Below are 18,578 nucleotides of genomic sequence, written 5' to 3'. Positions count from 1 at the left end.
TGCCTAGTAGAGTAAGCGTAGTTAGGCTTACAGTTAAATAGCTGAGGTAATATATAAAATACAACATAAAAGACGACTAAGCGGTGAGAAAGCCCAGAAATAGACTATTAATCAAACACCCAGAAAGGGTGGACCAGTATTTGCAAATACAGCCCAGAAAAGGTAAAACGTTAATGTTATGAATATAGCCCAGAAAGGGTACAATATTGATGTTATGAAGATATCCCAGAAAGGGCAAAAGGTTATTGTTAAATAGCCCAGAAAGGGCAAAAGGTTATTGTTAAATAGCCCAGAAAGGGCAAAAGGTTACTGTTAAATAGTTACAAACATATGACGGACATAAGTTAAAACCGGAAAAAACAGGTGAACGATGTGAATTAATATGATTGAAAGTTTTAAAAATGTATTAGCAGCAAAAGATCTGAAAAAGGTTTTGAGATTAAAGCCGGTTAATTATGAGCAAGAATGAAGAAGAATCAAAAATGAAATTAAACGTTCACGATAGGGCTAAGGACCAGTTAATGTCAGAGCTAAGTAAAACTTCATATGTACAGAGCAAAATGACTGCGGCAAAGTAGATGATAGGTTTGCACACGTTATTGAGGTTGGAATTCATAAACCACAAAAGGCAATACCCAATTAATAAAAACGGAATGGCAGAACTAACTTTAACCATACAAGAGCTCGAAGAACAGGGAACTATTACTAACTCGCCGATCTAGTTCGCTGTGAAACCGGACGGGACATTTTGAGAGACAAACTTTGAGGCTTTGAATCGTTTAACAAGACCGGATAAATGTTATGTAATTAACTCGTGAGATACAGTTGAACAAAATACGAGATGGACAGTTTTATTCGAAAATTGATTTGGCCAGTGGATTCTACTCGATTCCTCTAGCCCAAGAAAGTCAGGAAAAGACTGCTTTTACTGTAAACAGCAAACATTATGTTTACCGTCATTTGTTGATGGGTGATAAACTCGCCTGTAACTTTTCAATCAGTAAAGCGTAAAATTCTGAAAGATTTAGACGTTGAACTTTATATAGACGACATTGTGTCAAATGGAGAACGAGAACAAGTAAACCTTGTAACAGAATTGTTGAAACGGCTTGCGGAGGCAGGTTTGAAAATAAATATAAAAAAAAAAGACACAATTAATGACTGATATAGTCGAATTTTGGATTTCAGCAGGTAACAGATGGGTTACTTAGTCCATGAAAGTCGGAGTAAATCAACTTGAGACCCAAAAAACAATTTGACAGGTCCAGCAAACAATGGGGTTACTGGGTTATGTTAGAGACTTAATCCCTCGCTTTAGCCAAATGTCTAAACCTATATATATGAGACTATCAGAGGGGGACACTTGAAATGGACCGAAAAAGCTAAAGAAGCGTTGATAGAAATTAAAACAGCTATATTAAACACAGGACAGCTGGAAGGAAGAAATGATGAGAAAAAATTTAGAAGCTGACTTGGAAACGGACGAAACATGTTACCAATTAATAGTAAGAAATGAGAAAAGTAACATACCTGTTAGAATTATGACTGGAAGCTGGGAGATCCCAGAACTTAAATTTACTGGCGTGGAGAAGCAGCTGGCAGCACTTAGCAAACGATATTCCGAGTTGAAAGGCCTGGCATGGGGCCAGAAAATATTTATTAACACGAAAACAGCAGTATTAGCTCATCTCTCCAAAAACAATGTAAAGGATGACCATGCGCTTAATAGCCGATGGCAGAGATGGTAAAGTATGCTTCTAGATCCAGATCTGAAAATCAGACAAAAGGAACTTAAATGTCAGAAAAATAAATTAAATCTTTATAAAAATACAGTTGTTTTCACAGATGGCTCAAAAACGGCCGCAGATGAGGAAGCACTGGGCATTCAGTCTGAAACAGAGCAACAAGGTCATAGCTTCAAAAGAGGGAGTAGCGCAAGGCACAGGACAGTACGCAGAGCTCATGGCAGTGTTCCAGGCTTTGAAAACACTCCAAAAACTTGGAATTTTACAGGCCATAATAGTGACGGATAACAGTTGCAACAGGAATTAATGACAATTTGCAAATCTGGAATGAGAACGGTTACACCAAGTCAAAAGGTAAGCAAATTGAACACGCAACATTATGGCAAGAGATACAAAAAAATAATAGGTGATTTTGACATTACAGTGATACATCAGCCAGGACATTCCAAGGCAGACAGTGCATTAGCCAAAGGAAATAATGAAGTTGATAAATTAGTGCGCATGAGACGAACAGTAGTTAATAAAGAAGCAAAAGGAAACATAGTACAGAAAATACATGACCAAATTATGCACTCAAGTGTAAATTTAGTAGGCAAAGTTTTGACAGATAATAAAATACATATTTCTAACTGGAGACAGAAATATAGAAACATAATGTTAAATTGAGAACAGTGCATGCGTAAAGGCTATAATAAAACAATATGAAGTGATTTTGGAGCTATTATACCAGACAGAGTTAACCAGGAATGTTCTTTGGACATCGCTGGACCTTTGATCCCGAGGTCTAAAGCCGGTAATAAATGTAGTTTCATAACAAGGTTCGGGAGGAGCACGTCAGATACTTAGCCTAATTAGCAGAGGTGGAGCCACTTAAGATAATCAACCTTAGGGTATAAATACAGCTGAATTAGCTTACCTGTCTCCATTGACGGTTTATCAGCATCCCGGTTTGCTCTGTCTGTTATCTTATCACAATTTTCTTTCCAGCGAGGAGATCCAAACCAGGGATTTTTCAGATCTGCTACTTTTGCCGATACCCATGATCATTCCTAACTCATCAAACACGGCCGTTGAGCACCATCAAACGTCATCGCGACAGCTGCTCTTCTCGCCAAGCCACACGTCGTGGCCAATGGACCGTGCAAAGCCCGAGCTCGCCTCGCTCAACACCACGATCAATCCGCTCAAAACCGGGCTCTCCTCGAGCGCTGTATCGCAGAAGCAGCAGGCATTCAACCAGCATGGGCCACACCCCAGTTCTTACCACAGCAAGCCTCTCTCACTTTCCGCCGTGGCTCAGCCTTTCACCGCGGCTTTTCCGGCCGAGGCACAGTTTGAGGCTGCCTCCTCTAGCGGCGCAGACCGCGCGTCGTAAATCAATAAATTTTCAGGTGAAATCGCTAAATACAGGTTTCGCGGCTAGAAAGTAGTGCGGGAGCTGTGTGGAGTTCCGATCACATACGTATGCAGAAATTTCAGATCCGATTTGAGCCTCGAATGCGTTCAAATATTTGAATTTATGCGACTAGACCATATGCAAACGCCCGACCGGATGTGATGTATTCTAATCAAAACCATCGGTGCAAGGTCAGAATTACTAATGTTTTGTTAACTTTAACTTTATTCTTTAACCTTTTAGCCTGCACCCCGACGCCCTCGTCCTCAAAGCCTCTCAACTCGCACGTGTCAGTGTTTATGAATAGATTAAATGAAACAGGACAAATTTAATCTTGACAAACTATGTATCATTATAAAGATCTAAGCCTCAAGCATCGACGACAGATCGCTGTTTTTCAATGGAAAGCTTATAAAGACTGTATTTGCTACATTTGTGTAAGCAGTACACATACAAACATGAGCAATGGAAACGCAGTACATACCAGATCCGTCGTAATAACGAGTCATAAACACATCCACAGCTGTAAATCCCGGTTTAGTTAGAAAGGTAAGGGTCCACTGAATGACATCTCATGAAGCACGTTTAGTCCAACGAAGCAATAACGTTGTAATATGGATCATAATTCCTTTGTTTACGTTTCAGTTCTTCAGCGACAGAACTGTTTGCGTCCGTTTCACAAATAATCAGAATAGACAAAGAATTAAAAATATGTAATTCTAATGGATAAGTATTATTGCAGTATATAATAATATAGGCTTATAAACAAAAATAAATAAATAAATAAATAAAAATAATTTAAATGATACATAAGGTAAGGTTGGGCTTATCGCTCTCACTCGGGACAAATCGAAATGTTTCCATATTCGTGATGTTGCCCATTTGAAGATAAACTATTATTCATTAGGTAAATTAGGCTTCGGATTTCACACGTGTTTCAGTATTGACGTAAAAGAAAAAAATCATGAGAAAAAATATGCCAGAGAATGGCTGTTGTCTCCAAAGAATATGTGCGTGTGAGGCATCAGCGCGATCAAAGTAACAAATTACAATTTTTGGTCACACAGTAAAGGCATAATTCAAAAATGAATAATGTAAGCAGTTTGAAAAATCAGTTAAATAAGATTTATTTGTAAATGCTGTACCGTTCTAATTTTGCTTTGCAAATGAAACCTGACAATTATTTTTTTAACCAAGAATGAACTGAAATGAAAACATTTAGCTCTTAATCCATATATATATATATATAAATAAATAATGACAATAGCATGCATAAGAGCCTTTGTGTAAAGGTCTTTCTTTAAATTTCTGAGTAGACCGTTGCAACTGTAGCCTAAGACTATCCTACGTATTGAAATTAACTCACTTTAACCGGTGGGAAAATTTCCTTACTGTCATGATAACCCTTCCCATAAGTCTAAATGCATTTAGGAAAAATGGCATTTAAATGATAATGTTAAACATATCTAATCAATTTTTGGTAATACAATGTCCTTTGACTTTTGCAACTTATAAAGCATTAATTTATTCTAGGTTTTTAATTTCCATATTAAAACTAGTGTAGGAAATGGAAAATATGATTGTCATTTTGCACTAAATGTAACACATATGTATGGGAAAATGTACATTTAAATACAGAAATAAATTGTCATTTTGCATATTACATTTAAAAATGAATTTTGCTACCTATATGCTTCCATATTGGGCAGGATGAGAAAGAATATATTTTTTTAAATAATCATTCAAATTCAACTCCTTTTTTTTTTTCATCTGATGAATAAAAAGAAAAATCAGCAGATGAATCAGTAAAATGATGGTTAGCTGCAGCTGTAATTGTAAGTCAGTGTGTGGTTCACTAACAGTGGAAACAGACTCTTGGTCTGGTTTGTGGATCAGTGTGTGACTCCTGTCTGCGTCTGCTGCTGTCACTCAGTGTGTGTTTTCTCTGATTGAACACGTTGAAGCAGCATTTGTCGGCTCGTGGAGCATCTGGGAAATGATGTCCTCTGATCCGGTGATAGTTCACACTGGTCAGTGTTTATCAGTGCAGCGTGAATTGACCATAACAATGGATTATATCTCACCTGGGGTCAGAGGTCACTGGATCATCACTGAATTTAGGAGGAAGAGGCATTGATCTGTCACTCTTCAGTGACACACAGCTGGGATCAGGAGATGAAGATCTCTCACTGCTCTCTGTGCTCCCCATAATGGGAAACTGACTTCAGTCCTGTATATGGAAACAAATGACACAAATATTGCGATTACAATTCAGTGAAAACAAATCTTAACGCTAGTCACAATGAGACTGAAGAAAATGTGGTGCTTCAGATACAGCAGCTGCAGCAGTTTGTGAAGGATCATTTTCTTCTGAATCCATAAAGCGATACTTTACTGACTGCAGTGAAGAAGATCTGAAGAGAGATCCTCATGAGCATCGTCAGTATCTGAGCTCGCTCATGCTCTTTTGTGAACATATTTGACTTCAGCATGAATCTTATTCAGAGCTTGTTGTGTTTCTGCTGCTTTAACGTGACGTCTCTGACACAAATCAACTAACTGATCATGACATCTGATGACATCTATTTTCATTGCTGAGGTTTCATTGTTGAAGTGCTACTGAAAACCCCTCAAATCATAGGAGATTTTATGAGAGCTATATATTTTTATTTACACTGTTAACTTTTTACTTCATATTGCAAATAATGGCAATTATCTGCACCTCAGTATTGTAGTACATTGTAAAATGGTACACAGTATTAACGTATTGAGTGTAAATTGTAATTTTAATTAAAATTATTAAATGAATGCTGCCTTATTGGGACAATAACCTTACAAAAAATAACTGCAGAACATTAAAGTAAAACTGCAGTAAAACTGCAGTACAATGTAGTATATCTGTACATAGTATAAAAGTAGAACTGTAAATTTGCAGTATAATTAAGTATATACTAGGGCTGTGCGATATGGGGAACATATCAAATTGCGATTTTATTTACGATTTTAGAATTTGTTTCAGCTCAATATTGTCAATAATGTGCAGCACAGTATATTACCCTGCTGAAAAAAAGCAGAAATGACAGTTTCCATTAAACCATTACAAAATTCCTTTCCACCAATAGAATCCATCAAATAGACACCATTATGGTTTACATTAAAACCAATACAATTCCCATTATAACCCTGAAATCCATTCAAATTTCAAGTGTGTTTTGGGAGGGAATATATATATATATATATATATATATATATTCAGCAGACAAGATTAGAATGTTATAGCTAATTTTACAGAATTAAATTTATTACTGAATTTCACTGGAAAGATTTATAATTTTTATATAAAGAACTGTATTTCTTTAGTCAATTATTAAAGGATTATATGTTACGTTGTACTTGGTATTTTAAGAAAAAGTGGAAAATGTGCTGAATGTTTCATTTCATCCAAGGAAAATTAGCAAGCAGTTAGACTGAATTTACATTCTTTTTAAACGCGGAGCCAGGCGTGAATCGACGCAGGTTGTGTGCGTGCGTCAAGCCATATCAACAAAAATGGCGAGCCCTTCAACCACCAAAGCCTGTGGGCCCTGCTCCTGTGAGAGCTCTCCGACCACTGCCACAATGCCAGGGCCCAAACCCTCTATCTGCTGAAGGTGAACCAAAAACAACTGATAGCAGCACTCAGTGATGTGTCGAGTCCTCGCTATAATAACAGCAACATTCACAAATACAAATGCCTACAGAACAAGCGGGAACCCAGTGTGCCTGTAGCTTTCTCTATTTCAGTTTTATCACGTGATAGAAAGTCTACGGCCTTCTCAAGCTGAAGGGCAAACTCATCTAATCTGCAGCCTATTCTGCATCAAACTAAGATTGATGTAAAGACACAAAGCACTGCCATCAAGTTAGCACTTTTAAACATTCGCTCACTAAAAAATAAATCATTTCTAATCAATGACTTTATAACCACAAACAATCTGGATTTTATGTTTCTAAATAAAACATGGCTAGAAGACAGCTGCAGTGCAACAATCCTCAATGAAGCAGCCCCTCCTAACTTCACTTACATGAGTGTCTGCAGGACTGTTAGGAGAGCTGGGGGTGTAGCTGCTCTATTTAAAGATGTCTATCAATGCAAGCAAGTGTCCTTTGGTCAGGTTCTCCACGCATTCTGTTTATTATTATTTACAGGCCTCCAAAATACTCTCCAGCCTTTGTTGAAGAGGTCACAGAAATGTTATCAATGATTTCCTCAGAGTTTGACTGTTTTGCTATTGCAGGGGATTTTAATATTCACATAATGCAGAAAACAAAACTTCAAAAGAAATGATAACGGTTCTAAACACTTTTGACCTGATTCAGCATGTGCATGGACCCACACACAAAGGTGGACACACTCTAGACTTAATCATCAGTAGGGGTCTAAACATTTAATCCATTGTTATTAAGGACGTAACACTATCTGATCATTTCTGTATTTTCTTTGATATTTTGATCGGTGCTACAACTGAATCTAGATCGGTCTCTGTCAGATGTTCAAGTTCAAGTCTGCTTTGTCAATTTCCACATGTACAGTACATACATACAGAGAATCGAAATTGCGTTCCTCTCAGACCAAGGTGCATACAGATAACATTAACATTAAAGCCTAAAAAAATCTAGATCAAATATAAAATGTAGATACAACTAAACAATAAGGGAATGTAAAAACAAAAAGGTATATAATAAAATTAAAAATAAAGTTAAATAAAGCAGCGCAAGGCAAATGACATATACAGTGCAAATCAATGAAGTGAACAACAGTGCAGATAAAAGATTTTTAGTGCAAAAAAATCACTTATTAAAAAATACCTTATTAAGTCTGAGCAAAGTGACAAAGGGCTCAAGAGCAGTTATTTTATTTAACTGACTGATGAGGTAGTGGAATGACGTCAGTTTCATGCCGAATGAGGTAGTGAGCAGGCCAATGCTGCACAAAGTGACTTGTGCATGCCATCATATAATAAGTGTGTGTGTGTGTGTGGGGGGGGGGGGGGGGGGTTCATAGTTCAGTGGTGCCTGGGGAAGAAGAGGGGAGGGGGGGCAAGTTCGGGAGGGAGTTCAGCTTCCTGACAGCCTGATGGATGAAGCTGTCCTTCAGTCTGCTGGTCCTGGCCTGGAGACTCTGCAGTCTCCTCCCTGATGGCAGCAGGCTGAAGAAGCTGTGTGATGGGTGAGTGGGATCACCTGCGATGCAGAGGGCTTTGCGGGTGAGACGTGTTCCATAAATGTCCTGGAGGGAGCGGAGAGAGACACCAATGATCTTCTCAGCTGCTCTCACTATGCGTTGCAGAGTCTTTTGGCAGGACGTGTTGCAGGCGCCGTACCACACAGTGATGCAGCTCGACAGGATGCTCTCGATGGTGCCTCTGTAGAAGGTGTACATGATGGGGGCCAGGGCTCTGGCTCTCCTCAGTTTGCGGAGGAAGTAGAGACACTGTTGAGATTTCTTGAAGAGAGATGCATAAACGAGAACACAAGTGTACTATTTATGGAGGCTATATCTTTAACACCAAGCATTTCTGCAGACTCTGTTGATATTCTCCTTGATCCCTTCAACTCAAAAGTTAAGAATGGAGCAATGTTATTGATAATATTGCTCCAATAATATTCAGTAAGAAAACAAACAGACAGAAATCAGTTTGGAGAAGATCAACAGCAGGTCAGACTATGAAAAGACAATGCAGAAAAGCCGAGCGGATGTGACGGAAAACAAAACTTGAAATTCACTATAGCATCTATAAAGACAGCCTTCATGCTTTTAATGTGAAACTAGCCACAACTAGACAGAATTTCTTCTCAAACCTTATAAACCGTAACTTAAATAACACTCGTACTCTTTTTGCCACTGTTGAGAGACTGACAAACCCCCCCAAGTCAGATTCCCAGTGAAATGCTCTCAGACAGCAAATGCAATGAGTTTGCATCCTTCTTTTCTGAGATCATCAATATCAGGAAGGCGATTAACACATCCTCAAGTAATGCAGAGGTCAGACAGATTAGGCCACATTATCAAAAAGATACTATGTCTATTTTTGAAGCAATTGATAGCAAAATTCTGGAAGACATAGTGTAGCACCTAAAATTGTCACCTTGACACACTTCCCGCATCTTTTTACTGCTTAGAAGCAGATCTTTTAGAAGTGGTGAACATCTCACTTCTTTCTGGGACATTTCCAAACTCCTTAAAAACTGCAGTTGTTAAGCCCCTCCTGAAAAAGAGCAATCTTGATAACAGCATTTTCAGCAATTTTAGACCAATATCTAATCTTCCTTTTATAGACAAAATTATAGAAAAGGTCATTTTTAATCAGCTGAACAAATACTTAAACTCAAATGGATACCTGGACAATTTTCAAACTGGTTTTCGACCGCATCACAGCACAGAGACAGCACTCATTAAGATAATAAATGATATTCGCTTAAATTTTGACTCTGGCAAAATATCGGTGCTGGTATTGCTAGATCTCAATGCTGCATTTGACACTGTCGATCATAACATACTACTAGAGAGACTGTAAAACTGGGTCGGGCTGTCTGGGATGGTACTCAAATGGTTCAGGTCATACTTAGAAGGGAGAGGCTATTATGTGAGACTAGGAGAGCATAAGTCTAAGTGGACGTCCATGACATGCAGAGTCCCACAAGGGTCAATTCTTGCACCGCTCTTGTTTAGCCTGTATATGCTCCCACTAAGTCAAATAATGAGATATTACCAAATTGCCTATCACAGCTATGCTGATGATACCCAGATTTACCTAGCCTTATCTCCAAATGACTACAGCCCCATTGACTCCCTCTGCCAATGCATTGATAAAGTTAATAGTTGGATGTGCCAGAACTTTCTTCAGTTAAACAAGGAAAAAGTCATTGCATTTGGAAACAAAGATGAAGTGTTCAAGGTGAATGCATACCTTGACTCTAGGGACCAAACAACTAAAAATCAAGTCAGGAATCTTGGTGTGATTCTGGAGACAGACCTTAGTGTCAGTAGTCATGTCAAAGCAGTAACTAAATCAGCATACTATCATTTAAAAAACATTGCAAGAATAACTTTTACTTTTATAGAAGTCACTAAATGACCTATGACCGAAATATATTGCGGATATGCTCACTGAATAATAACCTAACAGAGCACTCAGGTCACAAGAATTGAGTTTGTTACGACTAACTCAGAGCCTCATAACTCATAACAAGCGATAGGAGACCATGCCACAAACAAACGGTACAAAACATAAATTTGTGTATCCAACACAGTTTAAACAACAAAATCCAAATATGGGGTGTGTGGATGTCAATATCAGTAGTGTAAGGCAAATGCATGGATGTATGATGTGTATGAGTGCAAGTGTTGAGTGTAACAAAAGGCAAAAACTTAAACTCAAATGTGCATCAGTGAAGAATGCTGGCATCCAGAGCGAGGCATGGACCTGAACAGGTCAACAGAGCAGCGTTTAAGCTTTGAGCCACCGGAACAGAGCAGGAAGAGAGCCCCGAATTCAGCAGTGAATCTCCCATTTAAACACCATTCTCAGGTGACAGCAATCAAGTCTGAAATAGAGGAGGAGCAAGAGAACAAGCAAAAACAGGCCAAGGGCCGTAACGCACCCCCCCCCCCCCTAACAAGACAGGGACCCATAAAGGTACCCTCGAGCTACCAGTATCTAATGATACAATTTTCTAGGGTAGGCATATCTTACCTAACACACTGGTGACCGGGACAATGCGTCACACTTAAAATGCTGCAACGCCCAAATAAGCGCAAGCGTTTCTTTTTCTATGACAGAGTAGTGTCTGACTTTGGGACCAAGAGACAGGGTGACGCCCAACTAGAGTCAGAGGGAACTGCGATCTTATTCTGAATCATGTACTTAATATCAGCCTCCAAGTTTTTACACTTCTCTGGGTAAACACGATAAAATCTTTGCCTAATTGGCTTTGCCTCCCCCACATCTATATCATGCTTTAATAGCGTTGTACGTGATGCCGTATCTCCAAATAGGTAAGGAAAACTTCTTATCAGCCTAACCAACTGTGTCTGCTGACATGACTCTAGATGACCCAAAACGCTTTCCAATTTATCCAAAGCTTCCTTATTTTTCAGCCGACCAGACATCATGACCTCATCAGGCTCTGCTAAATCCTCCACCTCCCCTAAGCCAAGTTTTTTTTTTCAGCATCATTTTGTGCTGTGGTACTTTCAAAACATTTAAACTCATTCCCACTACAGGAATGTCAGAGCCCATAAAGGTGTCATTTGAAAATGGCAATGTTGCAGCTATAATAAACGAGTCAAACACACCAGTGTCACGCAAAATTTTTATGCGCACTTGCTCTTTGCTTCCCATTAATGAAACAAATCCCTCCGTAATAAAAGGCAAATACAATTTCAACTCCAGATCGCCCTTCTCCAGTGATTCCAGTTAACTCATTGTCAGTGATGGATGCAGAACACATCAAAGGATTTGTCCTAGGAAACTCTTGCTTGGTCTCTTGCATGGTCCCCGGGACCATGACTTCTCTTATCTTCGAACGGTCTATTTGCCCTTGTTTCATAATGGCCAACACCACCTCTTGAAGTATGAATCAAGAAATAATCGTCAGCCAGTGCAGCAGCTTCCCCAACAGACTTAACTCCACGCTCACCAATATAAGTGGCAATGCACTCCGGTACAGAGTTTTTAAACTGCTCAAAAATAATTAACTCACACAGGCTTTCAAAAGAGTCAACCCCGGCCGCGGAGCACCAATAGTCAAAATGCATAGCCAAATCACGCATAAACTCTAGATGTGACTTGTCTCCACGTCTCCAACCTCGAAAACGCAGTTGGTATGCTACTGGGACAAGTTCATAAGCTTTTAGAACAGTAATTTTGCCTGTTGTGCAATTCCTGTTAATACACACTGTAACATTAACATACGCGTCGAGTCAGACCAACCTCGAGCCTCTGCTAAATGCTCAAACAAGGAAAAGAATGTCTCTGGGTCCTCCTCATTAAACCTATGGAACCTATGGAATATTTCAACCACATAGATTATTACCCCGCACGTGAGCTCTTCCTTCGCGCCAACGATCGCTGTCTTGCCCTCCTTGTGCAAGGTGTCAATGGTTGTCTTTTGGACAACTGTCAAGTCAGCAGTCTTCCCCTTGATTGTGTAGCCTACAGAACTAGACTGGAGACCATTTAAAGGCCTTTGCAGGTGTTTTGAGTTAATTAGCTGATTGGAGTGTGGCACCAGGTGTCTTCAATATCTTTTCACAATATTCAAATTTTCTGAGATACTGAATTTGGGATTTTCCTTAGTTGGCAGTTATAAACATCAAAATAAAAAGAAATAAACATTTGAAATATATCACTCTGTGTGTAATGAATGAATATAATATACAAGTTTTACTTTTTGAACGGAATTAGTTAAATAAATCAACTTTTTGATGATATTCTAATTATATGACCAGCACCTGTAGCTTTGTTCATCTTCAAAACACAAATGAAAATATTTTTGATGAAATCTAAAAGATTTTCTATAGGCAGCAACACAACTTACACATTTAAGTTCCAAAACAGTAGGAAAGACATTATGAAAATAACCATGTGACTTCAGTGGTTCAACCTCAGTTTTGTCTTCCGTCACATGAACACAACACTCATGCGTTGTGATAATCTCGTGAATGCACATTACAGATCAATGTTTTTGTAAATAAGTGGTAGATTACTTTTTTTGTGTGGAGGGCACAAACACTCGTGTCGCTTCATGAAACTGAGTAAAAACAACTGTAGTCACATAAATTACTTTAACGATGTCCTTCCTACCAGTCTTGAACTTGAATGTGTAAGTTGGGTCTGCAGGGTCAGAAAGCTCTCTGATTTTCTTAAAAATATCTTTGTTTGTGTTCCTAAGAGGAATAAAGGTCTTACGGGTGTGAAAACACACAAGCTCTAACTTAACTTTTTAACCTAGCTTTAACAGTTGTGTGATATACAATTTTAATTGACTTCAACGGAGTCAACCAGTTTCACGTTAGGTGGTATTTTTCCTCCACCTCATGCACTAAAATCATGTAATGCACACCTAGCCATGGATTAGCCCTTTTGTGTGAAGGGGGTTATAGGTTACACAAAGTATTAAATTAATGCTGCACAATAACTGTGGAGCACACATATTTTTCAATTATTATTATTATTGTTTTTTTTAACTTGAAGTTAGAATTATGAATGAAAAACCAAAATGATAAAGAGGGCAAATAATTGTGGAGCACTCTTTACAGTATTTAAACATTATTGTATCTATGCTTTTTTTTTTAAATGCATGTTATTGTGCAAGTGGTAGTGGCATGGACTATCAGTGACGAACAAAGATTTCATTTTAAAGATCTTCATTTGTGTTCTGAAGATGACTGAAAGACTATTGTTTGGAACAACATGATGGTGAGTAATTGATGACAGATTTGGGGGAACCAACCTTTTAACTTCTTTTACCTGGAGTGTTCAAAGACATTGAGTACCTTTACATGGACAACAATCATCCGTCACTTTAACACTATTGAGACAATACTCTGATTAAGGATCAACAGTACCATGTATCAGAGATTTTTGATTAACTTAATCCAGCTTAAGTCATATTTGAAGTAAACAGCTATTAAGACATGGAGTTTTTTATTTTTAGTTGCATTACTAAGTATAGATATGTAATCACATTATTACCATCATGTAGTACATTTCACCGTACTTTACGATAGGACACACACACAGTGGTCAACCATTTAACGGCAAACAAAAGAGCTTCAACACCGCCATCATCTGTATGCAATACAAATACAACTGAAGCTTTCATAAAATTAAAAATTAAACACCCAAAACTGTACATGACATCATCACGAAAAATGTATGTTTAAATGTGAAATTCTGGATGGAACGTCGGTAGGGTTGGGTATCGAGAACCAGTTCAATTTTAGAACCAGCTTCAATTATCAAAGAACCGGGTATACATACAGTCGGCATCTAGTCATATTTGGGGGCGTGGTTTGTCGTGACGAGGGTGGAGTCGGCGTGGGGGAAAACACAGCGAACATCGTGTGTATTTGTATGACAAAAATGCACATATTGAGTAGAACAACTGTAGTCTCTTTTAATTTTAATATTCATATACACTAGTCCATATCGATATTTGATTCATTGTAGCCAAATTCCGTTATGTTCTGCTTTATACAGCAAGTTCCATTTGTGACTGGATTCCGCAATTCTATCCGTGTCGCTTCGCAAACACAGACGAGGTGTATTTAAGAATGCAAGTTCTGACACAAAACTAAGTTGTTATGTATCCTCACGCTTTTTAAAGTGGGTATACGGAAATCCATGGCCTTTTCTAGTGGTATCATGTAGACTACACCTCTTAGCAGACGCGTTTTCATGAGTTTATGTTCGACACTAGGCTAACGTTACATAATTTTGCTTCAGGTAAATGATAAGGCTAATTATATATGCATGCCACTTTCTGAAACAACCATACACAGTTTTGATAACGTTAATAATGAACACAATGTTGCCTGTGATGAAATGCCAACTGCACACATACACATACTTAGTCTTGGGATTCCACAACTTCCCTTGATCATCCTCACAATTTATTGTTTGTAGCCATTTTGTCCTCCTTTCCGGTTCTGTATGTTTATTAGGAAGGATGCAGAACAAATCATAATTTGTTAGTTTATTGGCTGTACAGAAAACGACACAGCAACTCTTCGGAATGATTGTCCCCTGTATTTCAATTGGTGCCAAGGCAATGTTTTCCCCCACAGGCTAAATTCACATCATGTGACGGGGCGTTCCCGGGCCGTTCCCAGACCAACGATCTGTATGTATTCAATAAAATGTGCACATTTCGATTCCGTTTATCGATTCCTGACTTTTTCAGTCATTCTCGCACAGCGAATGGTAGTGTGCATTTAACAGGTGTATCTATCTGCCAGGACCTGCGACAAGGGCCTTGTCACTTTACGCACATGCGCAGTTCATTACAATCGACACTGACTGACCACAGCAAACGTTCAAAAGTTTGGTTAAACTTTGTGAAAAAATATGATAGCATTGCCAAATGCAATACATGTGGCAAAGATATTCCGTGCAAAGGAGGAAGTACTACTGATATGATGAAACATTTGCTTCAACATGGCATTAATCTGAAGGAACGCACCGTGTGTAACTCTCCCAGCCACTAGTCCTGCGACAGCGCACAAGATCCAGCTAATATTAGCAATAGCAGCGTCTCACACTCAGGTACAAAACACAGATGAATTTGAACCGCATAATTCTGGATAAACTGACAATCAGTTGTGTTTACTTGATTTATTTTAAATAGTGATATCCCTTAAATACATTCAGGCAACTACAAGATAACATGTTCTTGTTTATTTAAAAATATTAATTTTGAATATTCATGAGCCCTCTCATACTCTTGTGCACAGGCCTCCTCTACCCCCAGCGAAAGGGTCTTTTCTACTGCGGGGGATACAGTTAGCCCAGAGAGATCACGCATCCTTTCAGAGAAGGCAGACATGCTGATCTTTCTTCAAAAGAACTGCTGACTTTGCTTTTTAATCTCGCTTATGTTACTGTCTCCAATAGTAACTGCCAGTTATATATTTTATATTGTATTTTGTGTTAGACGGGAGATTGACAGACTGATCGGTGCAGCTTCTGCAGTAATGCGGTCACTGTACTGGTCTGTCGTGGTGAAGAAGGAGCTGAGCTGTAAGGCAAAGCTCTCGATTTACCGATCAATCTATGTTCCTACTCTCACCTATGGTCATGAGCTGTGGGTCATGTCCGAAAGAACAAGATCCCGGATACAGGCGGCCAAAATGAGCTTTCTCCGTAGGGTGGCTGGGCGCTCCCTTAGAGATAGGGTGAGAAGCTCGGTCACTCAGGAGGAGCTCAGAGTAGAGCCGCTGCTCCTCCACATCGAGAGGAGCCAGCTGAGGTGGCTCCGGCATCTATTTCGGATGCCTCCTGGACGCCTTTCCCAGGGAGGTGTTTCAGGCATGTCCCACCGGGAGGAGGCCCCGGTGAAGACCTAGGACATGCTGGAGGGACTATGTCTCCCGGCTGGCCTGGGAACGCCTCGGGGTTCCCCCGGAAGAGCTGGAGGAAGTGACTAGGGAGAGGGAAGTCTGAGTGTCTCTGCTTAGACTGTTGCCTCCGCGACCCGGCCCCGGATAAGCGGAAGATGATGGATGGATGGTGTTAGACCTAAATAATTTTGGTTTGTAATTTCTTCATGCATTCCTTTTAAATGTTATTTATTTCATTATTTGATGAATTGTCACAGTTAACAGTTACAGACTACTGGTTATAGCCTAAATGTGGCAAGAATAAAATGTAAAAGCATTATTCATAAAGTATTATTGGCTTTTTTTTTTCTCCAAAAAAAATTCAGAATCGGAACCGAGAATCGATAAGAACCGGATTCGATAAGCAGAATTGGAATCTGCATTGCTCAAATTACAATGATAACCAACCCTAAACGTCGTATGGTTGCATGGGGACCTAATGACGTGTGCCATTAATCGAACAATGAACAAGCCTTTAACATATAAATCAGGAATATGAAAGATATATTCTAAAAGCAACTCATGTAAACCCTTTAATCATAATATTGTCTCATTTAGAATAAGGTAAATAATTAGATTACTGATGTCCATGTAAATGTAGTCATTATTAATGCTGACCAATATACCATAAGAAACAAACTGGGAGAAACATGAATACTTTTCACAAACATTGGTGACATCACAATTCAAGATTTATTTTATGCATATTTAATATACCTGTAGTGAAAAGTGTAAATGAAACTTGAGAATTTCTGAGTTTTTGTTTGTTTGTTTTTTCAGACTACATCCAACAGTTTCCACATCTGAGATAAAGTCACAAGACCCCTGCGGAAAAATTAGGATAAGCTCTTCAGAAAATGAAATCTGCCTGAATAATGAGGGAAGAAATGTGCATGATTGTGTGATTTATAAATAAACACCAAGTACATTTCACGAGTTCGTATTTACTTATAATTAAATAAAGGTTATGCGTATTTGGCATGCTGTCCGGGGGGAGAGCTCCGAGCCCGGCAAGACTCCCGAGCCCAGGGCTCCGTATCCTCTTGGGGGATACGGAAAGGCTCCTGCGGGAGTTGATACTGCTGCGGCAGTGTAGAAATGCGAAAAGGCTCCTGCGGGAGCATACACTGCTGCGGCAGTGAGAAAATATGGAGAGGCTCCTGCGGGAGGATACACTGCTGCGGCATTGGGGGATACGGATACGGAAAAGCTCCTGCGGGAGCAGACACTGCTGCGGCAGTAAGGGAATATGGAGAGGCTCCTGCGGGAGCATACACTGCTGCGGCATTGGGGGAAACGGAAAAGCTCCTGCGGGAGCAAACACTGCTGCGGCAGTAAGGGAATATGGAGAGGCTCCTGCAGGAGCATACACTGCTGCGGCAGTGGAAAAAACGGAATGGCTCCTGCGGGAGCTGACACTGCTGCGGCAGTGAGAAAATATGGAGAGGCTCCTGCGGGAGCATACACTGCTGCGGCAGTAAGGGAATATGGAAAGGCTCCTGCGGGAGCTGGCACTGCTGCGGCAGTGGAAAAAATACGGAATGGCTCCTGCGGGAGCTGACACTGCTGCGGCAGTAAGGGAATATGGGAAGGCTCCTGCGGGAGCTGGCACTGCTGCGGCAGTGGAAAAAATACGGAATGGCACCTGCGGGAGCTGACACAGCTGCGGCAGTGAGAAAATATGGAGAGGCACCTGCAGGAGCATACACTGCTGCGGCAGTGAGAAAATATATGGAGAGGCTCCTGCGGGAGCAAACACTGCTGCGGCCGTGAGGATAATATGGAAAAGGCTCTTGCGGGAGCTGACACTGCTGTGGCATTGGGGTATACGGAAAAGCTCCTGCAGGAGCACACACTGCTGCGGCAGTGAGGGAATATGGAAAGGCTCCTGCGGGAGCTGGCACTGCTGCGGCGGTGAGGGAATACTGAAAGGCTCCTGCAGGAGCATACATGACTGTAGCAGTGAGGAAATACAGAAAGGCTATTGTGGGAGCTGACACTGCTGCGGCAGTGAAAAAATACGGAAAGGCTCCTGCGAGAGCATACATTGCTGTTGTAGTGAGGGAATGCGGAAAGGCTCCTGCGGGAGCGGGGTGCCGTTGGAATGAGAAATGGAGATGGCTAGGGAAAAACGGGTGACTGATGAGGGTTTGGTGGGCTTTCTTGAGATTAAAGCGGTCTGATCGGATGTAGCTCTTAAAAACTTCTGATGACCAGCGACCGAGTGTTTGGATCTGATGTTGGGAAAGGCCATTTTTAACCACTGAGATGGCTGCACCTATTCTGAGGGAAT

At 40.0% G+C, this 18,578-nt stretch overlaps 1 protein-coding gene across 3 annotated transcripts in view; it reads right to left on the bottom strand.

Annotated features, from left to right (window-relative positions):
- Positions 1–18,578, bottom strand: part of LOC132099127 (NACHT, LRR and PYD domains-containing protein 3-like) — a 151,617-nt gene that overhangs the window by 100,823 nt on the left and 32,216 nt on the right. For all 3 annotated transcript variants that reach the window (XM_059505581.1, XM_059505583.1, XM_059505582.1), the window contains exon 2: positions 5,226–5,371. In XM_059505581.1, the coding sequence (XP_059361564.1) occupies positions 5,226–5,350 (125 nt within the window). In that variant the 5' untranslated portion in view covers positions 5,351–5,371. The remainder of the gene's footprint in view (positions 1–5,225; positions 5,372–18,578) is intronic.

The sequence above is a fragment of the Carassius carassius genome, chromosome 22 (assembly GCF_963082965.1).
Source record: "Carassius carassius chromosome 22, fCarCar2.1, whole genome shotgun sequence".
Classification (NCBI taxonomy): Eukaryota; Metazoa; Chordata; class Actinopteri; order Cypriniformes; family Cyprinidae; genus Carassius; species Carassius carassius.
Note: the sequence above shows the minus strand (reverse complement) of the source record. Positions and strands in the feature narration are given on the sequence as shown.